General features: G+C 43.3%; 2 protein-coding genes across 2 annotated transcripts in view; one reads left to right on the top strand and one right to left on the bottom strand.

Moving 5' to 3' along the window:
* The first annotated feature begins 536 nt into the window (after positions 1-536).
* Positions 537-14540, top strand: ATAD1 (ATPase family, AAA domain containing 1). Its single transcript, XM_010076197.1, has 9 exons — positions 537-819; positions 2473-2571; positions 2855-2975; positions 4533-4733; positions 5880-5986; positions 8822-8911; positions 11095-11145; positions 13781-13917; positions 14420-14540. Exons 1-9 carry the CDS (start codon positions 658-660, stop codon positions 14538-14540), a joined length of 1089 nt encoding a protein of 362 aa, XP_010074499.1. The 5' UTR covers positions 537-657.
* A 4904-nt stretch (positions 14541-19444) lies between these two features.
* The window catches only part of PAPSS2 (3'-phosphoadenosine 5'-phosphosulfate synthase 2), a gene marked incomplete at its 5' end in the record, with an annotated part of 11745 nt that continues 6488 nt past the window's right edge, over positions 19445-24701 (bottom strand). The window contains 5 exons of the mRNA XM_010076198.1: positions 19445-19732; positions 20204-20433; positions 21140-21408; positions 21983-22118; positions 23120-23325. Coding sequence (XP_010074500.1) covers positions 19591-19732; positions 20204-20433; positions 21140-21408; positions 21983-22118; positions 23120-23325 — 983 coding nt within the window. The remainder of the gene's footprint in view (positions 19733-20203; positions 20434-21139; positions 21409-21982; positions 22119-23119; positions 23326-24701) is intronic.

Raw genomic sequence — 24701 nt, 5'->3', positions numbered from 1 at the left:
TTCAGTTTTCCAGGGATATTAATAACTCAAAATGTATTCTGCTAGGTGCAGGCTCCAGCTCTTAACCTCATTTTAATCAAGTCAAGTCATTGATTGCTCCTTAACTTGGCGATTGGGTGTGCCTTTCCTTTGAACTTCCTCTTAGGGAAAAGAACTCTCTGTTTAAATAACTTATTTTTGTCTCCATGACTCATCATTCTTGGGTCAATAACGGTCACAAAATGTCAATCCTAATGGAAATGTGAACTTGGCACTGAAATAAAGTGGTCTTTAGTACTTTATTGGGGTATTGTATAGCTGAAAGGAATGCAGATTTCTTGAAGGAAGAGTGAAATCAGGACCTTTTTGCATGTGGTCGATCAAGAAGTAAGGCCTCATTGTTCCTGCCATTTCTTCTCTGCTTACTGAAAGTGGAAGTGAAACCATTGTTATACTTGGTGCTGCATGTTTTAATCTTACTCAGCTTTCTATGTTGGGATTGTGCTCTTGTTGAGATATTTCATTATAACTTCATGGTAGGCTTTATGTTCACTGTATGCATGGGAAATAGTTTTTATAAAATGGTGTTTAAATAGAAGGCACATGTTTTCTCAGCTTTAATATTCTTTCTTTCTGTCCCTCCCTGTGCTTTTTTTATGTTTAGTGTTGAGAGGCAAAATGGTCCATGCCGAAGCATTTTCACGTCCCCTGAGCCGGAATGAAGTGGTTGGATTAATTTTTCGTTTAACCATATTTGGTGCTGTAACGTATTTTACCATTAAATGGATGGTTGATGCCATTGATCCGACCAGAAAGCAGAAAGTAGAAGCTCAGAAGCAGGTAGGATTTTATTCATAAATACTTCTTTGAAATGCTGTCTCATTCATTACTGTTCATACAGAGAAATCTGCTAACTGTAAACTGGACTGGCAATAACCAATAAAGTAATCAACAAAAGCATGTGGAATAATAAAAAACTTAAAAGTCCTTTTTAGTAAATCTCAGGATCTAGGCTGTTAGCATTTTCAGGGCTTAAATTTTATAACAAGTTAAAATTTCTAGCTTGAGGTGGCGGAAAAACTTTTGAACTGGAGCACCATGTTATCTCTAATTATCTGCAAGTGTGTGGTCCCAGTGCCCTTTCTGCTTCTGACAGCTTTGCTAAGCGGCAGTCACGTTAAATAATGCTCTCATCATTCTCTTCGTTGCTTTTTAAAACCTTGAGTAGAAATAACTTAATTCTCTGCTGCTTTTTGGCAGCTTAATGGCAGAGTCAGGGAATGCAGTTCCTCAGGACAAAGAGGAACACTGCTGTCCAAATGGCTTTTTTAAGAATAGTTTGCACTTTGTCCCTTTCCCACTCTTCTCAAGTAGCAGTCAAAATGCCCTGGAAAGGGGCGAAAAAAAGTGAAAAACCTCATTACTTATGTTGAACTAAAGTGATTCATGGGGGTTAATGGTCTGGGAAAAGATTTAGGTGCATTTCAGAACCCAAAGTTAAATGTTTAATTTGGAAAGTATTGAAGGAAATATTGCAACTTTTTGTTTTGTTTTGTTTTGTGGTTGACACAAATTTCACAGATTCAAACAGCAGTTTTGAACAACCTAATTCTCGTTGGGGTGGTTTTTCTTTTTTAGTGAAATCTTTAGTTAAAAAATTGGCCCCGCTTTAAAAATAATCTTTCACAATCTGTGCTAGTGCCAGCTATTATATAAGAGGTTGCAATATCCCAAAAGCATATCAGACTTAACCGCAAGTTTGCGTGTAAAGAGAAACTGAATTGTGAAAGCTTGTTGACACAACAAATGACTTTTCCTTTTAAATTGGGAAAAAGAAAACATTGAATACATCAAAAAAATTGACTGGCTTCTGTGAATTGTCTTTTTTTTTTTTTTTTCTCTTAAAAATATATTAACCTCTCCTTGATACAGTGCTGTGGAGGGTTGGGGCAGGGTGTGCTTTTTATAATAGCGCAATTAAATCTCTGATTAAAGCATGTGTGTATTATTTGCAGGATTGTGAATGAGGATAATTAAGCACGGGAAAGAACTCTTAGAGTTGTATGTAATAACAAGTTTCAGGCTTTTCATCTGAATCCTGTACAAAGTTTGTAAGGACTAACGGGCTTTGTTTTTTTAAGTGTAACCCACCTCTATCAGCTTTGGAAACTCTTGTTCAGATTATGGAAATTATTTTGTACTGAGGCTAACAGTGTGTCTGCAAACCTATTCTGAACAGCAGACTCCATGTTTTAATGTTTATTTTGGTTGCTTTTCAGGTCATAATGTATGACTTGTGGGTTTGGGGGTGGGAGGGCTGGTGTGTCACTTACTTGATGGGAACTGAGACATATGACTTAGTTTCACTCAAGTGACAACCAATCATTAGGAAATAGCAGAACTTTCTACTTCAAAAAGATTTTTAAGCCCTTTTCAAATGTGACTTATGGAGAAGTTTACAGACTCCAAATAACAGTTCTTTATTTCCCCCAGGCTGAAAAACTAATGAAGCAGATAGGAGTGAAAAATGTCAAGCTTACTGAATACGAAATGAGTATTGCTGCACATCTCGTAGACCCTCTTAGCATGCATGTAAGAAACTGTTTTCCGTGTTACTCCAATAAAAGCACTTCAGACATTGGAGATCTTGATTGTGGCTTTGTGTGACATTATTTGTCGTGTGTATGTATCTATGGAAATACATTGAAAATATTTCTGTAATTTAAAACTAAAATTGCATAATTGAGAGCAGAGATATTTTTTTAATCACTTGTCTTTTTTCTTTTTGAAGCCTTGCACTACTTGTAAGCTTGTGGGTGCTTTTTTGCTGGCAGGGACTATGAAGGTCATTTCTAATACTGTTTTTCCGTATCAGGTGACCTGGAGTGATATTGCAGGCCTAGATGATGTTATTACAGATTTGAAAGACACTGTAATTTTGCCCATCAAGAAGAAATATTTGTTTGAGAATTCCAGGCTCTTGCAGCCACCAAAAGGTAGGATGGAAATGTTACGGATTTATATGTTGATACTATTTAAAAAAAAAAAAGTTACAATTAGCCAGAAAGGAAAGAGGAAGTAGGTTGCCAGTCCAAAGTGCAAACATGAAGACTGATGAGGAAGAACCTGAGGGTTTTTCCCTGGCTTCTCTTGCTGTGAAATCAAGTTCTAGTGAACAAGTTTCATCTTAATAATGAAGCGGTAATTGCTTAACAGTTATTGATGTTACGTTTTGATGCACTAATGTAGCTTGCATTTTTAACTGCCTAAATTGTCAGTTTTTTTCTTCTTAGACCCATTTTTGTCCTTTGGCAGAGGAATATTTCTATAGTATCATAGAAACAGAAGTCATAAACACGAGACGTCAGTGTAAGCTAATCTTGACAGACATCTCTCAGTTCCAGTCCTGGAATTTCCAGTCTTTCAAAGAGACAGAGATACCATTTTTATTCTGCAGATCCCTTGTTTTTCTCTGGAGTTGAGTTGCACAGTATTGAGACAGTAAGGAAACCAGTGGATCACAAACTCACTTTCCAACAGTAAGACAGAAGTTGGAAACTCTTTCTGCTGGAATGCTTACAGCCATATTTGCTGCATGTTACTGCAAACAAGCAGAATTGGGACCTAAAATGTTGGATGAAATGCCGAAGTTTATCTTTACTGCTCTGATCCCTGGAATATTGTCTTCTGAAAATTCTCGGAAAACTACTAATTACTGCCTGTGTCTGTGACCATCTCAGTTTTGTGTACTGAATGATGGAAAATTAAGCACTTTTGTAACTGGTTTAGTTTTTCCAGGCTCCTTTCTGTTTAAGTCACTAATTTAAACTGTCTGGAAAATTACTTTTAATGTCATGATCTAATAAGCTGAAGGAAAAAATTATTTTTTATTTATCTTTTTAAAGCAGACTTTCCATATAGGGCAAGCTCCCCAGTTTCATAACACATTGCTTCAGAGTAATTATGTTTGTGGTCATCAGTCCCATAAACAGAAAAAAAAGCCCCTAGTAATTCTCTGGGTTTCACGCTTGTTTGACTTAATTTTTTTTCTTTAAATTGTTTTCTTTGCAACTATGTTAGAAGAACATTACTGTGAATTCTTTCACGATGACAAGTTTAAAAGTAATAGGAAATGTCATATTTAATTGTGGGTAACTTAAAATATCTCTGGGCTCTCTTCCGCTGCCTGCCCCCCCGTGCCCCATGCTAAGCTTTATTAGCAAGTCTGAAACTGGCTATAAACAAGGCCTGTCAAATGCTTACAGGAAATAAATGGGGTTTTAATTTTAGGTGATCTTTATTGTCACAGTAATTAAATTCATCTTTCACACAAATGTACGCCTTCAGTTTCACCATACCTGTTTTTAGATATTCTTAGCTTTAACTTTATAATAAGGATATCCTAAATAACTCCTTGATGGAACACTGTGTAACTTGGTTTCTTATCTTTTAAAACTTGGATAAATTACAAGTCTAGCCACTATCAGGTCTGTTATACCAAAGGATGTTTTCCGTATGGTGGCCAGAGGTCATTAACACTGTCAGTTTTTCAGGAGTACTTCTCTACGGCCCTCCTGGTTGTGGCAAAACACTGATTGCCAAAGCTACGGCAAAGGAAGCAGGTTGTCGATTCATTAATCTCCAGCCTTCCACACTGACAGACAAATGGTATGGAGAGTCTCAAAAACTGGCCGCTGCTGTCTTCTCCCTTGCTATAAAGCTCCAACCATCCATCATTTTTATTGATGAAATAGGTAAAAATCTCTTTTTATTTTAGTAGCTATGGCAGAGTGCCATTAAACTGTAGGTTCAAGTTGATGGGTATATTGATCTCCTGTCATCTTTTCCTTAAAAAGAGTGATAACAGAACAAGGTTTAGTAATATAAATAGTATTGTAAAGTGATGGTGGCAAATTAGGAAAAGCAGTGTATATCTTCCTCGTGTTAGTGGAGGAAATTACAAGCAGAACAGGTTACTGCTTATTTTTGTTTGTGCTAAGGTGCTTCACAGGGAAAGCTTTTCTTCTGTTAAGGGAACTACTTATTTAGGAAACCCTTCACCAAATACACTTCCAACGCTTCTGCCATGAGGGCACGTAATTGAAAATAAAGTACGAGTTTAGGAGAGCTCAGGAATAATAGTTTAATAAGGCTGAAGAAGTAGGGGGAGAAGTTCAGCTGGGAAGACAGCAAAGGTGACAGTTGTTCAGTGCATTTGGACTTGTCACATTAGTGTTTAAGTCCCTGTGAGGTCGAGGAGTTCAGTTAAAATTGCTCATTGTCTTGTAGCACTGGAATTTCTTAGAGTGAGTTGTACTGTTCACAGAAAGAAATCCTGACAAAGCTTTCACACTTTCCATAATTTAGGTTTATGAAGGGGCATCATGAAAATGCTTTTTATCCTTTTGTATAGGTTTTTTAAAATGTGGTGTTTTTCTAGCTGTTGGAAATTCTTTAGGCAATCAGTATTGGAGTTAGAGCTCTGCGTAACAAGATGTATACCCTACTTTACGTCAGTCCTGCAGCTTGCTGTTCTCCTGTGCTTTGGTGTCTTCTAGCGTGCCACACTGAATGCTTCCATCTCTGCATGAGAAATTAAGTTGAAAGTTACACTTTCCATGAATTCAGGAAAGTGGAAATTTGGAGCACAAGATTTGTGACAATCTCGTGTGATAGGTACATACTCGTGTAATGTAATTTAAAAGATGTGCTTAAAAATATGGTGAGATTCCACTTTCCTGTTTTTCATCGTAAGAAATATTTTTCACCTGTTGACATTGTTTATTAAAAACGGTATTTATAAGATAGAGAATAGCACAAGTCTGCACATCAGAAATCAAACAGTGTAATTTCTATGTCAGGATTGAAAGTAAACTGCTTTCCTGACTCCTTTAATACAGATTCCTTCTTACGAAATCGATCGAGTTCTGACCATGAAGCTACAGCTATGATGAAAGCTCAGTTCATGAGTCTGTGGGATGGGCTGGACACCGATTATAACTGCCAAGTAAGTAAAAAGGATGATGAGCAAAGGAATGCAATTCTTCTCTCTTAGTTATTGTGCCATGAGCCATTTGGGAAGAGTAGCTGATGGCATGTAGTAATCATTGCCAAAAGAGTTTCTTTACCTGTCAGTGTTAGTGATTTCCAGTATATTATGGGAATAGATGAGTTACGTTAATAGCTCATTTTTCTTCTTGAGAAGGCAGATTTTGTAGGTATCTTGGTTTTAATTAAGCGGTGTTATTTTCAGAAGGGTCTTAAGTCTCAATAATATAGATGTGTAGTTTGAGCTGCCAAAATTGTGCAGTTTTTAAAGTTGGTTTGAAAAACATTTTGTCAACAATATTTTCTTCAGGTGAAGTGAATCTTTGATTTCAGGAAAGGTATTGAAAGATCTGAGTATTCATCACAGTTGCAGGCTGGTTTGTTTCTTATCAGAAAAGCTTTGGATTAGCATTAGACAAGCAGTAGACTCGGGGGCTAATTTCAAAGGGTAGGGAAGTTGGTGTTATCAAAAGACAAATTCTATTAAATGGAGCTGTGCTTCCATTCCATTATTTCTGTACACTTCTGTCCTCCTCCCATAATCTCAGCAGAAGTATTGTATTTTGGAGAGGAAAAAAAAAATACAAAAAATACAAAACCCCAATTATGAAATACATTACTTGAATGTAGCATAGATGAAAACCTGCTTGGTACGTTTCTGAACTGTCACCTGGAGCAATCTTTTTAAGGCCTTTAAAAAAGATCTTTATTCTCCAAATTTAAAATTTTCACCCTTTTTAATCTGTATTTTTCCATTAATGGATTCCGATGCTCTGACTTCCCTTAATTCTTTCCTTGTAAATATCTGTTTTTCCTCCTCTCTTAAGCTTGTACTAAAGATTTTTTTCAGTTGATTTTTTAAAAAAAAAAATGATTAGAACACAGTGAATATATGTACTGAGGGTCTTTAAAGGAGAGTGTTTTCTTATCAGTGATAGGAGGCCATGGTATGAACACTTGACTGGAAGAATCTTGCAAGAACACATTTCTTCCAGTGTTTGAGTGTGTTATCTTCTTTTTCTGATATAGTGACAACTTTTTGGAGGAAGTGAAATTGCTCATTCCCTGTGGTAAGACAATACGTGGTCTTACCCATCTCTCGAGTTCAGCATGCAGAGCCTGAACAAGTCATTCTTGTCCCTTAACTCGTATGCCTCTGCAGGGTTGGGAGCCACCGAAGCAAAATGCAATGCAAACAATTGGCTGGAGACACCACAGGGGTTGGTTGAGGTTTCTGGGGGGTTTTGCAGCAGGAGTGTTTTGTTTCAATACCGTATTTCAGGCTCCTGCCCACAACATCATTGTGATGCAGGAAGTGTTCTTTAAGTAATGGCTTTGACATTTGCATTGTCTCAGGTTTGACAGGCAGCTCGCTGGGCACTTCTGTTGGTTACAGATGTTTACTCGGGGCGTTGGGTTGCTTTTCTGATTCTTGCCAGAGAAATTTCCTTTGAAAAAAGATTAAATTTGGCTTTTGTTGCAGTAACAAAAATTCCAAATTCTAGGAAGACATTATAAATCAGTGTTGCAGTGAATGTTATTTGTTCCTATGTTGATTGCACCTGGAGAGCATGTTCGGCTTTGAGCTAAACCTGCTGAGAATATAGTCTTGAGTCCAGCAGGAACAGTGCCTGGAAAACAGAGCTGTGCTGCTCGAAGGGACGATTCAAGTCTGGAAGCCCCGTACAGCCACATTTGTGCCCTGGGATGGTCCCACATTCGCAGAACCCACAGACAAAGCTGGTTTGGGGAAGGCTCCTAAGCTCCAGTAGCACAAAGGGAACAACATTTCAGGTCCAACATCGGGCCTTCATGCAGACTCTGGGGAAGCCCACCGTGGGTATGGTGATGCAGCTTTGCAAGAGGCAGCTCGGCCAGACATTAGCTTGTGTTTGGCACGCAGGCAAGTGCCAAGCACTTTCTAGAAAGTGAAGAAGACTGCCAGAGCCCTGGTGAAAAACGCTCCTTTTTGGTTTTTCTGTGCATAGCAATTTGCCACTGTATAATAAAGCCTGTAGGTGGCAGGGTGACTCTGCTCCTGGCCACATGACCCAGCCTGGCCAGGGCTGCTGGAGCTGCCAGGGCTGGCTGCGGAACAGTGATCCCAGACAAAGCCCAGAAGCATGTCAGGAAACTGTATTGATAGGAGGTTAATTTCCCTGACATTTTTCACTTTCCTGACTGGGTATTTACAATGTACATAACTTACAATAACAAATGAGTAAACAAAGCCAATGTGAATGGGAAGTAAATTTGTTCTTAAACTAACAACTGCAGTGCGGTCAAATGAGGTGAATGCTCTCATTGTATTGAACTTGGCCTGTACACATCTAACGCGCTACTGTTACGGTATACCAGGGCATATAGGTTCTTATTGACTTTTAGTGCTTTTTATTAATGCTAAAAAAAAGAAACAACACTTCAATGCATGCAAAAGCTGCCAGTCTGGTCACTCTGGTAAACTGATTGTCTTCCTTTTTTTAAGACAGCATGAAAACAGAAGTTTTGGGTTACTGCTTAAGAGTTCAAACTTTCAAGTTGGGCTCAGAAAGCTTCAGGCTAATGTAAAAATCTCTGCCCAGATGGTGCTCTGTTGTTCCGATGCTCTCTTGAGCTGCTTGTTTAAATCCAGTTGCTGAAATAATTACCAAGAAACGTTGCATAACTCCTTTAAATGTCGATGGTCTTGATAAAGCGTGGAAGAGTCACGTGTTTGGTTTTGAAACTCCAGCATGGCAATGTTTTCAAAAGCTGGTTCCAGGCTGACTAGTTTTTTTTCTGTTGATGTATACAGGTAATAGTGATGGGAGCCACCAACCGTCCTCAAGATCTTGACTCTGCAATCATGAGAAGAATGCCGACCCGGTTTCACATCAACCAACCTGTAAGTCACACAGATTTCCTGAACAGTGTGCCTAGCAGCTGGGCTACAGGCAGCTGCCTTATCAGCTAGGAAATGCATGTCTCTCGTTGGTTTTGGTTTTGTTGTTTTGTTTTGTTTTGTTTTTTTCTCCCAAATAAATACTGTATTATTTTGATCTGGTTTTACTTTTTTAGAAGCACATATGTAAGTTTGCTTTTTAAGGTAAAGTTTCTCACTGAAATCTTGATTCTTTGGGTCTTTTATCTGAAACAACACCATGTGCTCTGAGAGGTTTCCTCTCATTTTGTGTATAAGAATGGAGTGGCTTAGATGCTGCCATCTGGGAAAATTTTAGTTTTAACTTGAAAACAACCACAAAAAGCACAGAAGTGGCTGCACGCACTTGCCTATGGGGGAGAGCCAGCACCCAGGGCAGATAGTATCAAGAAGCAGGTATATATTGGCTAGCATTTATACCTTCTGGATACACGGTGTTCAGTTTTCAAGGAGAGAAGGAGGAATGAAATCTGCATCTCAAAGTCTACATTCTGCTCAAGCCTTTCCACAGTCAAGCAGCAATCTGGAAAACTGTTTTTATTCCGCTTATGATTTATGCCAAACAGGCAGTAATTAAGGGCTTTATTCATTAGGCCAGCCATCACAACGTTACCTTTCCTATAAATTTTGTTATTGCCATCCTTTTCAGGGTATTTTATTTGCCTTTGAACACTTAGTGATACCACAAGGCACTTTTGTATCAATACTGTAAAGAGTTCAGTTGTGGTTGTCAGTATTCCCTTCTAGTTACAGAAATACCCTTCTTTATTCATTTTTTGCAGAAACAGAGACAAAAACAGAGGAGCAAAACTCTTACTGGTTGTGCAAGAGAGTAGTCATGTTCCCAGACCCATCTTGTTTGAACTGGCTTTCACTCTTTGTGGGCAGATACTTTTCGAAACAAAGCATTTATAACCTAGGAACTGCTTTTCCGCAATGCTTGCTCCCAGGCTTTCGTACATCTTACTCATCCTCAAGTTTTCCTTCAATTAGTAAGGGACAAGGATGCGTATTTTAGTACTTTATCATATCTTTCTATCAAGAATCATCCTTAGAAGGATGAATTCTCCGCAGGTAACAGTGCCTCAGGGTATTACAGGGTTGGCTCCCTCTCCAAGGATCAGAATTACAATGGGAGGTGTTATTTAGGGTATGGGCACCTAACTTTCCTTACTGTCATGGGGAGTGGGAGGGGGGAGGCGGTGTTGCGACCACGTGGTGGTGGTGGTCCTGACACCAAGACACTTACCCTGCTACAGCCACATCACGGACTTCCTGCTTGTTGCTGTTCTTGTCTGTGGAATGTTGTGATTGGTTACAGCTCTTTTATTGAGGGCTGAGAAAATGTGTGTGCTGTGGATTGGAAATGTGCACAGGTGGTATCGCTGTAGAGTAGCTAAAGCCTTGCAGATTTTATAACTAAGTTTGAGATGAAAATGCCAAAAATTACTCATAAGAAATTATCTGCAAGGCAGAGGGAAATGGAAGAAGTATTTTTTGAGGCAGAATATAAACTGTTCAACTGCCAGAGTATCTGTGGGGTAGTTTTTTACCTTTTTTACAATGAAAGCAAATGTAGGACAAGTTTGGTTTTGGGAGACGCAGAAACCAGTCTCTTTGCTACCTGCATTGTACCTTGCTAGTAAGGATATGCTCAAGACTCACCTGTTTCATTCAGTAACCTCATTACAGTATGTGATGTTTATTAAAATTTCCCAAGCATCATCTGTAGAATTAAATTTCTGATTTTTTTTTTCTTCATTTGGTTTAGCCAAGTATTGAAATCATCCCCTAGATCTAGAGAGACTGCCGTCTGGTAAAGATGATGAGAAATCTTTGGAGACAGCTGCTTTCACTTAGGGCAAAGTAAGACTAAACGTCAGTGCATTAGCCGTTTCCCTGTAGTTAGTGTAAGTGTATATGCTCAAATATTTAGTTTCATGTGCTCCTGGAGTCAGAATGGCCTGGATCTCATTTTGTTGAGTGATTTGCCATCAGAGAGGTTTCCTTAGTGCGTATCATGTCTCCCTTTTGAGGCATCAGCTTGCGTCACTGAATTGAGACTGAAAGCCCATCCAGTGCAAAATTGGTGGATGTTACATATGCTTATTTTTGTACTCTTGTAACTTGAATCTCTTTTGTTTAAGGCTCTGAAACAGAGAGAAGCGATCTTGAAGCTCATTTTGAAAAATGAAAATGTAAGTAGACTTTTTTTAATCGTTAATTTACTCTATTACTGTTTTCGTGAGCATGAGCTCTGGGGTTGTAGAAAACATTTTATAATTGACTGCCTTGGAGTAAGGTAGAGATTATCTATGAGGGTATTTCTGATTCGAACTTGGGAAGTTTTTGTGGTTTTAGGTGTGGCGTTCAATTAAAGCAGTAATGTTGCCTACTGGTTTAAGCATGAGCCTCAGTCAGAGCAGCAGGTTTGGATTTTGTGGTGAATCACCATCTCTGAGGAAATTTACTTAACTTCTCCCTCTCCATTTTCTTATTCCATCACAAGATAATATATTTCTCTCCCTAAACATGCTGAAGGTGAATCGTGTTTGTAAATCACGTTGATCAGTTAAAGAAATTTCAAGATTTCATGAAGCAGGGAGGAGAGATACTGAATTTTTTTAACTCTAGTCTGTTGGCTCAAGTCAAGAAAGGAGGAATGATGTTTTTTGACAGTGCTGCTTTTTGCACTTTGATCCATAGCTCGTATTTCATTTAGAGGAAAACTACTATGGATATTGTGGCTAATATTGTGTGGTGTTCATGTTGCCATCTGCATTCTGAGATGGGGGGAAGGAGTAGCTGTGAGCACACGTGGTCGTGTCTGTTGGCAAGATATGGGACCTGCGTTATCGGAGGTTCCTGCCAAATTTCACCTGCAGCACTTATCATCTTGACATTAATGCTGCAAAGTGTCTCTTGGTTTAATAAATATCACTCGTTAATAAAACCAACTTTAAGTTTTTTAAGAGACCTAAAAATCCCAGCTCATCGTTGAAAATAGCTGAGGTACTGGGGAGGTTCCTTTGCAAATTTTGGATTCTTTGTATAGAATTGGAATATATGGTGGCTTTTTTGCAAAATACTGGACGTAGATGTGAAAACAAAACTGATGGGAAATGCCAAAGGAGTTGTGCGGGAAGAGCTGACCTATTTGCAGAAAATCTCAAACAAACTAAAACATTTCAGACTCAAATTTCTTTTCAAGAGCTGTGAGGGAAGTGTGCCAAATAATAGACCTTTACACGGGCTCCTGAATGTCTGCCGCCACCCAGCCCTTGCGCACAAGTGGATTCTGTGACTCCTTTGCCTTGGCAGGTGGGCCTGGTAGTTTTAGCACCTTGGCCCTAAAGCCTTCAGCAGAAACCTAAATCAGCTCCTGAATATGGACCTGAAAGAATGCAAGGTGTTTCAAGCATCTGGCAGTGAATCACAGTGAGCCACACAAATAACATTTTTCAAAGGGGAAAAAGAAAAATCTGCCTGTATTGGCTATCCCGTAGGAGGAGGAGTTGGATAATGTTTTAAAGCCGAGCGCTTCAAGACAGCCAGGCTGGAGTGGCCATAGGAGACACTTTGGTGTAAGCCAGCTGCCGCTTTTGCCGGCATTTCTGTGCCCAGGGAGCCCAATGGCTCGCTCCAGACCCAAACCTGTGGTGTCGTAGGTCAGGGAGCTGGGGCTCAAGCACTAGGTCGGGGTCTGAGCCAACAGGACAGTGTCACTGTCACCCTTGTCCTTCAAGAAAAGTGGGAGAGATGGTGGGGAGTTGGAAGGGTGCTCAGCAGATGTTGGTGTGTTCTTGGGTTATCCTGGGGAGCGCACGGGTTGCAAGGGGCAGCTGGAAGCCGCAAAGATTACACCTGGAGCTTTGCCTTCATCACCTCAGAGTATTTTCCTGCTTGGAAGAAGTCACCCCTGAACTTCAGCCTTTTATTAGACTAGTTTGGCTTTAACTTTCTGAAAATTAAATACTGATGCATTGCAAAATGAGCTGGAAGGGGCCGTGGTGAGAGGTTCTGTAAACGGGGTGAATAAATACGGGGTCTTGGCTGGACAGAGTTCAGCCTCTGATCCAGTGTGTGGAGTTGGACACATTATTTTGCCTTCAAGTTCCAAATTTCACAGTTGTATAAAGTAGGAGCAGTTGTTCAGTGACTCAGGAAACAACTGACCTGCTGAGATAGCGAACAACTGCTTCAGAAGTTCTTGTTCTGCACTGAAAGGTGGCAACAACAAAATGTAAATGGGACAGGAACTTTTTCGAGCCTTGCTGTGTTACTGCTCAAAAGAAATGTTTAAGAAAACAAAATGCACTCTTTCAAAGAGGGGGGGGGGGGGGTCTGTGAAAGGAGCCCCATTGGGTGATGTTTGTTGGCTAGAGATGAGAAGATGCCTGGAGGGGCTGATCGAACCCTTTCCCAAAAAAAGCAGTGCCATTGCAGGAAACTTGGGTGGGCATTTGGGAAACTGGGTTGTTTTTTTTCTGTGATGCAGTTTTTGCCATTCGGCAGTTTTCCAAAACCTCCCAGGAACTTTGTTGGTAACAGAGTAGGTGGGTATGATGGTCTGATTTCAGTGCCCGGTTCTTTTTTGGTTTTAATTGGTTACAGAGTTTTATGAGATGAAGCACCAGTTAAATTTAATGAAATGAAGCTACTTGGAGGGTTCAAAGCATAAATTAATAAAATAATTTCCTTGTAGCTGTCAAAAAAGTCAAGACAGAAAAAGATCTTCAGAGAGGTAAAAATACTTGGAGGTGACTCTTGTCCTTGTAGAACAAAGTAAATTACTTCAGAGTTTTCATGCTCTTGCCTTTTGTTTTTGGACAGGTGGACAGGCGTGTAGATCTCCTACAAGTTGCTAAAGAGACAGACGGCTTCTCAGGCAGTGATCTGAAAGAAATGTGCCGGGATGCAGCGCTCCTCTGTGTCAGGGAATACGTTAATTCTGCCTGTGAAGAAGAGACGTAGGTGTCTTTATTCTATCTGTTTCGATAGCTGAACGGCAATTGTGAATGCTCCTGGTGCTACATGTTTATTTTCTGATGGGAACTGGAAATTTATGGAGGTTTAACAAACCTTGCTGTGATTCACAGAACGCAGGAGGTTCTCTTTTTTTCTTGTCAAATTGCCACTATACAATGAAAAAACCCCACAAATTGGTTACCTTTATTTTGACTGTGAAAATAAGACTATTTGTTCCAAGGTGCCAAACTTGAGGTGGCATGAACTGAGGGCGCGATATTGCCATGCTGTGTTACCAGGCTGACGTGCTGGTAACGCTCTTGCACGCGTGTAACTCCGCTTGCCTCTGATTACCTCCCGTACCTGCCGGTAACGCGTGCATGGCCAGCAGCACGTTTCCAGGATTGTGGATCTGTGTCAGAGCTGCTCTTCTCAACGATTGCTTCTTCGTGCTGTTACACAGTACCTGAATCATCATCTTCCTTTTCTTTCTGTCTTTTAAAGCCACGATGAAGATGAAATCAGGCCTGTGCAGCAGCAAGATCTCCATAGGGCGATTGAGAAGATGAGAAGATCAAAGGACGCCACACTGCAGAATGTTTTGATGCACGTTAGTTTGGATTAAGAGAAAGGAGTGTGTTTGGATTTTCTGATGTGATTTCATTTGACTTCTGCAATCAGTTAGCAAAAAAAACCACCATTGGGGGGGTGAGAGCGGGGATGTTCCTTGAAGAAGGGATTTCTGTTTCTGGAATTGTTTTTATACAACAAATCCTAAATTATTTAGATTTCATCACGCACGACTAGAGGTGTAGCAGTAGATCATGAAGTGGAACAATTCTAGCCCAGACCAAGAGCAGCTGCCTGTGTCCTGTCCCATAATCGATGCACTGCGTCGCCTTAAAGCCGGTTGTGACATGGCGCACGGGCTCAGTGAGGTGAGGGGAGACGATCCATTGCCAGTTTGTGTATATATGGACGAGCGTGTGAGTATGTATTAAATGTATATATCCACACATTTTTTTTTATATATAGACATAACCTGTAGATAACTTCAGTAGGGAAAAATCTTTTCTACTTACTGAGTTCAAACCAGATCCGAAGATAAAGATTCGTTGATACTCAGTTCACTTTTGCTTCTTCCTTTTAGCAGCAAATACCAAGATAGAAATGCTGCTTATAGAATAACTTTAATGCAAAATTTGAAATGTTGCTGATTTTTCTTTCACATGACCACTTGAAATCTGGTGCCATTTAGTAAAGATAGTAAACTACTGTAAAAATGTTTGAATGCTTTTAATTTTGTATGAATTCTGCTTTTTGAGGCTTTTTAAATGAATGCTGGTTTTATTTTTATTTTGCCCTTAATGTGAGTAATTAGAATAGAATCTGATCTGGTCTTTCATAAAGCCCCACTTATTATAAGCTCTCTGAAACTATGGCTTTCCGATCTATCACGCATTGTAACGGGGGCTTGCTGCTATTCTAATCTCCTCTGGAAGCCCCGCTGCTGCACCGTGAAGTGTTGTAGGCATAGCTCTGGGGCGCGGGGGATGTTTTACTCTGTCACATGCTCTGATCTGAGAAATTGAAGAGAAGGGGATGCGGTTTATGTTTATAAATGTCATTTAGCGATGTTCTGCTGTACTTGCTGGTAACAGTTGTAGTAAATTCATGTAACGTTATGTAGTGATAAAGGCAAAGGGTTAAAAGTGTAAGTGGCAAAAGTCTTTTGGTAAAGTTGTTGTCAGTAGGTTTTCAATAACTTGATTTTTTTCTCCTTAGAATATTCTGAATTGCACGCTAATCGAACACAAATATGTAATGAGAATTGTTCAAACCCCCTGAGGCGGTACGCTGTGTGCCAGCTCTGCTGGCCACCGAGGGAAGGGAAGTGCTGAAAGCAAGAGAACAATGTAAACCAAAACACGCTGCAAAGTGAAATAAAGAGAGCTGGAGCCAGCCAGCGCGCGGTACCGGGTGCTGATGACGGTTTCTGTGAAGCATGGCTTTCTCACCAGTGTCCTTGTGTCTGGCACAGCAGCTGTGTAATGCACCAGGTGCAGTCGGTTGTAGTCTGACCCCATTTAATCTCCCTCTGTACCAAACATGGGAGAGTGTTCATAATTTAATAATTACTTTGTTTTCTGACATGGGGGGTGGGAATGTCTATGGTAAATGCAAGGACGTAGGAAATCAGGTACATCAGAAAATACTGGGCCATGGAAGCCTAAAAATTGGGGTTATGGGATGCTAATACCATGAGCTGTGTTACTAATGGGGCGGAAAGCAGGTCGAGTGGGAGGTGCCCCTGCCCTGGGCAGGGGGGTTGGAACTAGGTGATCTCCAAGGTCCTTTCCAGCCCAAAACATTCTGTGATTCCATGATTCTGTAAATCAGCGCTGGCTCTGGGAGAGTCCGAGTGCAAGGATGAGCCTTAAAATTCGACATGCAAATAGCACTCCTTACTGGGAGCTGGATTCTCCGGAGGCTTAAATTACGCATGTGCCCCGTGAAGCTCTCCAGCTGTTCAGTTTCACACCTGGGGAGGGCCAGGCTGGTGGGAGCTGTCCTGCGCCTCCTGCCTTTTGTCAGGGTGCTTCCTACTTGGTGAAGGTCTGGTGCGGGCAGCAGAGGAATGCTGCCTTAATTGGCCTTAATAGAGGGAGCGTAAAGCATGTCCTCAGGGGAGTTTAAATGCCAAATTGAGTGCAGGGAACAGGAACAAACCCTGACTGTGAATGCCAGGGACAGCCTGGAGCTCTCAGCGCCTTTTCCTGTTTCTCCAAAACCTGGCTGTTCCGCATGCTGGTTGGAAGAGGCAGACATTCCCAGCAGGCAAATAATTTGTTTAGGACCTGTTCACCCCCAGCAGTCACCAGTAACCAGTGTGCGGAGTACAGACCGGACCTAAATTGTCCCCAGGCTGTGAAGCAGCTGATCTTGCCCATCTGATATTGCAGCACAAACAGTGGCGTAGTCTTAAGTAACAGGCAAATAAATGCATTTGTTTGTTCTGTGCTTCTGTTGCTCAGTTTTTGGTAACCTTCACCAGTGTGTCCATGTTTGAATTGTGTAAATACAGGTTGGAGGTTTTTTGGGTTTTTTTGAGTCTGCCTTGGGCAAGGGCATCTTTTCCTTGGCTGGTGCTTTGGAACCCTGGGATGTAGCACCCGGGCAGCTGCAGGGGAAGCGTGGGGTACTGCAGGGGACAGCTCTGGGTGAGCGGGGCGCTGGGAGCTGCAGCACAGCCCTGTACCAACCTCCAGCCCCATGGAACAAGCTGGCAGGGCTTGCAGGCTCTTACTCTGTCTCTCCCCAAGTTGGGATGTGTGGCCTGTGGTGCTCTCTGAGCCCAAAAGCCTGCTCCCAGCAGGTCCATGGGGGAGAGATCAAGCGCTGGGACATCATCCCCTATATTTCTGGAGGCTTTTGGCAGCTTGAAGGTGCATAAGTGGTTGAACGGCACAGAAAAGCAAGGCAGCAGAAACAGAGCAGTTGTTACGCTTGTTAAATGTGACCTGTTCAACACCATACAGCGCAGACAGCAAAAAAAGATAAATTAGTTCAGGTTTCCAAAAGGAAACGGGTTCTGCCGTGAGCCCTGCTGCTGGTGATCCAGCCGTCGCCCGATGCGAGGCACTGAGCGAACGCAGCCAGAATGGGGAGCTGGGGGGACTCTGATTCCTACAGACCTGTCACAGCCCCAGATGAACCACAGGGTTGTAATTCCCCCCCCCCAAAAAATGACAAAGTGAGAATAAGTTAGACATATAAATATTTATTTGTACTAAAAGTGAGTGTTTTGTAGCGGAGTATCAAGTTCAGAATATATTAAATCATGAGATGCATCCGTTGAGGTATAAATTCCAGTCTCACGTCTTTAATAAATACACTATAAAAAAAAAAAAAAAGAACTAGTCCCCATACTCGATTTTAATCAGAGGTAATCAGTACACTATGTTGTTTTAAAAGGATAATACAACATTCATGTTTTGCTGTAACCATTTGGATTCACTGTGGGGGTTTTTAATCAGTTGATTATTTTCAGATGAGCAGCAACAGCACTATTTCACTACTTAAAAATGACAAATAATGGGAGTATTACTTTTGTCTTCCAGGTCCCTGCCAGAGGGCCTGAGCGTAAAAGGCACTGGTGCTGGTGTGCTGTCAGCTACTGGCATGGGTGTGGCAGTATTCAGTATTTTTCTTGAGGTGTAACACAGTTTTGGGGTTTTGCTCAGAATACTTTAAAAAAAATTACAAAAAAACCCCAACCCCAAAACACTTGAAAAATTAAAATAGTTTGTTTTGCGAAAGTGTTCCCAATGGCATCCGTAGTCTCGGACCCTGCACCATGGCCACAGCAAAACAGGTTTGAGCTTGCAATGTAGCTCTCTATCCTACGTTACAAGCGGAAGCGTGATTATTTTTACCGAGCGCAGATCCATTTGTAATTAAAACTGAAGTAGAAGAAGAGGAGAACGCTATTTCCATTTCATTTCTAACACACTCCCACTGGTCCTGGGGCCTCCACTAAAAAAGGACGAGTACATCATCAATCCAGGTTGGTGCAATAACTAACAAGTGCACAGATGTCTTCCCTCACCCCTAGAAACCTCACAGCTGAGCACGGTGGCCAGGGAGGGAGCATGCTCCTCGCGGTTGGCACAACAGGATGGGCCATTTCCCTGGGAGAGCCTCTGCTGAGCACAGGCAGGACACCGGGGTGCGGGCAGGCAGCTGAGGGGCCCCTAGCCACACAGGGCGTCGCGCTCAGACCCCAACCACCAACGTCACACATCCCACTCCTAGCAGGACGTGCTTGGGGTGAGACATGGACAGGGCCAGGTGAAGGTTCAGTGTTGAGTCATGCTGGTCAGCCCCATCGGAGGTCAGCGCGAGCTGCCAGTCAGTGGAAAAGCCTCGCGCAAGGCAGCAAAGTCCACATTGGGGAGGGGGCAGAAGGTAAGATCTGTAGTAACCTTCCCCCAGCCAGAGCTGGGAGCAGCACCAGCCCCCAGCTCTTGGCTTGGCACCATCGGTCCTCAATCAACTCAGCCACAAGGAACTAGTGATGGTCAAGATGATTTTTAAAAATCCTGTTTAAAAAAGGGTGTTAAAAAAATCCCAGTGGTTGTTAGCAAAAATTGTCTAAGGCACAATCTGGATCTGAGCATAGAGTGCCCGTTTCCCAGCCCAGCAGCAGCAACCGCTCCTCGCTTCAGCGGCAGCTCCTGCCCTGCCTCTTCGGGCAGCGCTGGGTGTGGGGTAGTAGAAAGGTGCTGCTTCATTTCTGCTCCACGCCAGGGACAGTTTTTATCCCAGTGCTGAGGTCCCAGCTCTGCACTGGGGGCTGGTGCGTGGCCCCAGAGGCACCAGAACAATCCAGCTGGCCTGCCCAGAGCTGTGCTGGGCTTCCTGCAGCCATGCTCAGCTGGGAATGAAAGACCTGCTACCCCTCCCCTTCCAGCTCCACAAGGACACTCCCAGCAGCTTCAAGGGGCAAAGCACAAGGCTCAAAGTATTTCTGATTAGTAAAAACCACTCTGACCCAGGGAAGAAAATCCTATAGTCAGAGCGTTGGAAATGTCAAGTAACTGATCTGTGTCATAGGGAATCAATCAATCACTGCTCACTCTTAATACAAGGATTCCTAGGTAGGAGGAGTAGAGTTAATTCTTTTTTTCCAGCGACTGGTAGTACTCAGTCAGGACTTTCCAAGCTTTGGGGGCCATGAAGCCGTCTGGTGGGTTTTCACCTTCACGAGCAAGTTTCCTCATGCGTGTTCCCGAGATGAAGTCAAAATCAGCGTGCCTGCGGCAAAACAGAGACAGGTGAAATCAGCTCAACCGGCCTGAGTCATCCCCAGTGCAGCTCTTCTGCTCAGAAACCTCCCGGCACCGGTGGCACCCGTCTGCAGCTTCACGCCAGCTTTATGATCAGCAGCAACAAGATTGCTCTTTCGAGAGGAGCTGGAGTTGTATTTAACACACTCCTCCAGCTGCAAGAGACTGTATTTCTACTGCCACTTAATCCCCAAGCTGTTTCTGGTCCTCTCCGGTGGCTACAAAAGTATATCTTTAGTTTCACGTGACCCATCCTTGACCTGGTGTCAGCTCTTGGAGGGGAAGACACATGGCTTTCTCATGTTTTTCCCCCATTCCTCTCCTTAAGAGGAACACCAACTGCTTTTCCCTCTCCCCCAGCAAGCTGCAAGCCAGCCACGATCACAAACTGCACGCACTTCACAGGCTGAAGAAACAGCGACACCGCTGTGTGCATTACCTTTTCGGGTCATAAAAATCCATGGCTCTTTTCAGTTTATTGTAAGCAGCCACCCGGAAGGGGATTATTTCCACCGAGGTCAGGCCTGGTGCCATGCTGAGGACCTTCCCTCCCTGCGTGGGCTCGTAGAGATCCTTCTTGGTCTCGGGGTGAGGCATGCCTGCAGGGTCGCGCCCCACGATGTAGAAATTGGCCCCAGCGATCATGCGAGCTCGGCAGTGCCACTGCACCTGCAGAGGAGAGACACACAGAGCGCTGGGTGAGGGCTGAGCAGCAACCGAGCCACCTGCCCTGGGCTGCAAAAGGGATCCTGTCAATCCACATGAATGAAGGGGGGAAGGAAGGAGGGGGGGAAGGAAGGGGGGAAGGAAGGAAGGGGGGAGAAAAGCTGCCGTTTCTCACAGCGGTCAGGCCACCCAGACTCATCTTGTGCTGCTTGGACCTGATGTGACATTGCAGTGAAACACCAGGGATGGGAACTGGTCTCGTTCCAGTGTGGCAGCAGAGGTAGTGGTTTGCTTTTGGAACATGGAAAGACAGCAGCTGCCAGCCCTCGAGCCCCACACATGCAAAAGCCACACACGAGACTCAGTGTCTACCGCTTTCATCCCACCGATTTAGGGACAAAATTGAAACCCCTGGGAGAAAACAAATGACCGTCTCTGTCCGACAGAGAAAACAGTAACAGCACTAGTCTGTTTCCAGCCCCCTTCTCCCCAGCTCCCCACACAGCTTGTGAAAGCGTGGGGGCCCACAGAGCCAAGCTGTGCTGGGAGATGGCCACCACAGCCAGCTGCAGGCAAACCACAGAGGGAGCTTACAGCAAGGCAACAGCTACCAACCCCCTTTCCCATGGTGTTCTGGAGCTGTACGGGCGGCCTGGCAGCCGGCATCCCCATGGACAGGCTTCACATCTTGTCACGACAGCTACGTTACCTCTGTGGGGCCGGCATAGAGCATGGGAGAGGGGAAGATGGCAACAATGGTCGACTTGGGGTCCAGGACATGCTCCTCCAGCACCGCTGCGTGCTGCTTCATCCGCCACTCCAGCGGGACATCATCATCTTTGGTCCATCCTCCCAAGGGGTGCAGGAGAAGGACGGGGTTTTTGTAACCCCTCTCCAAAAGCTGGCGCCGTGTGTCCTGCATGAGCAGGGCATGCCCATTGTGGACAGGGTTGCGCAGCTGAAATGCAAAGACGGCATCTACAAGGGAAAGATTCAGAGGGTGAGAGGCTTGCGCTGACCATCAGACCCCGCGGCTTCATTTACATGCTCTACATTTTGACATAATCGTGAGATATGTATGTCATAAGATGTGCGTCCTATCTTCACATGAGCGAGGCCTTAAATAGCTTAGATGAACATTTCCTACGTGTACAGTGCCTCTTCACTGCTCTGCCATGTTGCACGTCCCTCCTTTGAGGCCGCTTTCACTCCTATCAGCTCTTCTACAATGTCTTTACATGCCACTGGATACCTCCAGTGAGTTCCCTAACTTCTTAAGTGACCTGCCACCTCTCCAAGCTCAATGGCACCTTCAGGAGACACCTACTGAGGACACAAGCACTGTCCTTAGCCAAGGAGACCCTGTGCTACTTTTTGTGGCATCCCCTGCGTCCCACTCACTGCTCCCTCCACCCAAATAGTCCCACTGTGGACATACAGAAGCGATTTGGCAAGTGGTGTGAGCTTGAGAGCAAGGAATCACAGATCCCACCCATCTCCTTGTGCCAGGTAGGGCAAGCTGTGTCCACCAGCGCTAACCCAGGGCACTCACCAGCATTCATTTCTCTGAACTTCTGCTTGAGAGCGAGCGGCGTCAGGCGGTACTGGTCCAGCCCATCGTTCCATTTGATCTTCTCCAGCACAAGGAGGTCTCCACCAACCAGCCAGTCTCCGCTCTCCATCACCATCTGCAAATTACGCATACATGCTTTATGGAGAGAACAGCAAAATATCTCCTTTTGCCTTTCCCAGTCTCCTTTGAAAACCGTTAGGCTTGACTCTGCTTGCAGGGTGATCTTCCCTTCTCATTCAGCTCGTTGTAGGCAGAAAACATTCTTAGTAACCATGTGAGCTGAACGTCACGAGCAGAGCAACCCCGTAACACGAGGCATCAGCCACTGAGACCCCACCACTGCACCCAGCTGGGTGCTGGGCTCCTCTCTGGCAGCCAGGGGTCTACAAGGTACTGCTTGAGAATTTGCTCCACCTCACTCGTTGCTCCTACCTCCTGGGAATATGCAGGAGGAATAAGCCTGTTGCAAGGTGAGCAATCGCTGCTCAGTAACTCAAAGCATTATTTTAAGGTAGGGGAAAAGAATTAACATGGCTTTAGACTTTTTAAGCAGGCAGCTCAAGTCAGTCGGTGTAACCTGGAGCTCTCCCTTTCTAATGGATGATGTTCTTTGTACTGCCAGAGAGTAAGTGGGAAGAGATAAGATGTAAAAACTTAACACCCTTGTTGGCTGCCTGTATAAAACAGACAAATTGATGAGTAAAACACAGTTAAAAGGAGCATGAGCGTGCAATCTGCAGCATTAACTGAGATCATCAGACTCCAAGTGCAGGAAAACTTTGGGGGCTAAGTTGGTGGTTGTGCTACAAATGTTTGGATTTAGGTACACCAGTGAAGATGAGGGAGTGGAAGGAGCAGCTTCTCAGCAGCACGCTCATTTTCCCTTTCACCTTGTGCTTGTTATCTGATGCTCTTGCTAAGCAGCAAGTGCAGCATTAACTTGCAAGCCTAAAAATTCAGTCCTGCCTGCTTGAGACATGATGGTTCCCAGCAAGGAGTTGGGCTTGGAGAGCAGACAGGACACCCACAGCCCTCAAAAAAGGTTCGGTTCTCCAGCCCTTGCCCACATTTCCCATCCTGGCCACGTTTCCCAGAGCAGCAAGGGGACAAACATACTTTGACGTGTGGGTGCTTCTCGCAGGTGGTGCCCCAGATACGGGCACAGCGCTCCTCCTTCCGGTGCTCAAAGTACTCGGGGTTCTTCAGGACAGCCACCCTCCGCCCCGCGTAGCTGAGTGCCAGCGCCCCTTGGCCCTCCAGCCGCTCCTTGTCCTCTGTGGAGACGGGCAGCACGATGGGGATGCTCAGGTTGACAACGCCATCTGGCACAAGAGGGGGAGCATTTTAACATCAACCCTCGGGCACTGGGTAAACAGTTTTTCAGAAGCACACATTTTCCCTTCGGAGAGTCAAATTTTCCAGGACTAGCTCAGGGATTCACCATCAGTTATGTCAAATTAGTCATTGCCCCATTTTTTTCTGCACAGCTAATAGCAATGTCAGTGGAATAGAAGGGCTCCTTATCTTTGGGTCAGAGATGTCTCAAAGACACCTGGAGCACTTCAGTACTTTCCTGCATTCTCTATTTCCCCAGAAATTGTCTTCTTCTCCAGTTAGCTTATTGTAAAGTCTCTTTGACAAATTTAGATGTACTTGGAAAATGCAACTCTGGCTATAACCCCTACCTCCTCCACCAGGAGAACAACCTCTATTCAAATGCCTCCAGCTTGGTGTTCCCTGGGACATCTCATTCCCCGCACACCTCCTGAACAGCCTCTTCCAACAGGGAAAACACCATCACGCTTCACTTTGTTTCTTTGGGTTTTTTTTCTGGATATCTCTATCCTGTCACTCCCCTTCTTTGTATCTCTGCAGAGTCCATTTTTAATCTATTTTCTGTGCGCATACAGCAAGTCTACATCTGCACGTGTAGTTTCTAATTTCAGTGTTGTCCCTAAATACCTCGAAGACACATTGTTTTCAGCCCCACTCCCCCAATTTCCCAGTCTTCCACTAAGGTCCCCTCATTTCTCCTTGGATATCCCAGTATTAATACAGAAGGCTCAGTCTCTCCCGTGGGTTTCCATTCACAAACAAATCACAGAATCAATTTGTTCACAGAATCAACTGTTGAGAGTCTTAATTTAAGGATTTTGACTATGATGTAGATTTTTAAAAAATCTTTATTAAAGTGTTTCCATTTACTTTTAATTCATGGCTCGGTATCATTCATCTGCCAGACAGTAATTTTCAAGCACCTTCATGAATAATCATAACTATAATCTCATGGGACCCAATCAATATCAACTTCATACATTTAAATTATATTAACCAGTGATCAATTAATAAAGTCATAATGGAAAAAAAGCTGAATTATGAAACCAACAAATGATGCTGAAGCTGAGGATCTCAATGCTCCATTTCCAAATGCAAGATGCAAAGTTAGAAAAAAAGAAAAGTGCACTGTAATTACAAAATTACACGACTGGGATTTTTGTGAAGACCAGTCGGTAGGACATGGGGTGTGTCACACCACTTCGTAACCGGCTGAATCGTAACAGGCAGTGGGTTGGGCCTAGTCTTAACAATCTTCTTTTTTTTGTTTGTTTGTAAATCTCAAAAAATTACATTATAGCAAAAGAAAAAAAAATCTCAATTGAAGTAATTTCTGTACAACCTAAGAATAGTTATATACATA

Source organism: Pterocles gutturalis, unplaced genomic scaffold, assembly GCF_000699245.1.
Source record: "Pterocles gutturalis isolate BGI_N339 unplaced genomic scaffold, ASM69924v1 scaffold17123, whole genome shotgun sequence".
Lineage (NCBI taxonomy): Eukaryota > Metazoa > Chordata > Aves > Pterocliformes > Pteroclidae > Pterocles > Pterocles gutturalis.
Note: the sequence above shows the minus strand (reverse complement) of the source record. Positions and strands in the feature narration are given on the sequence as shown.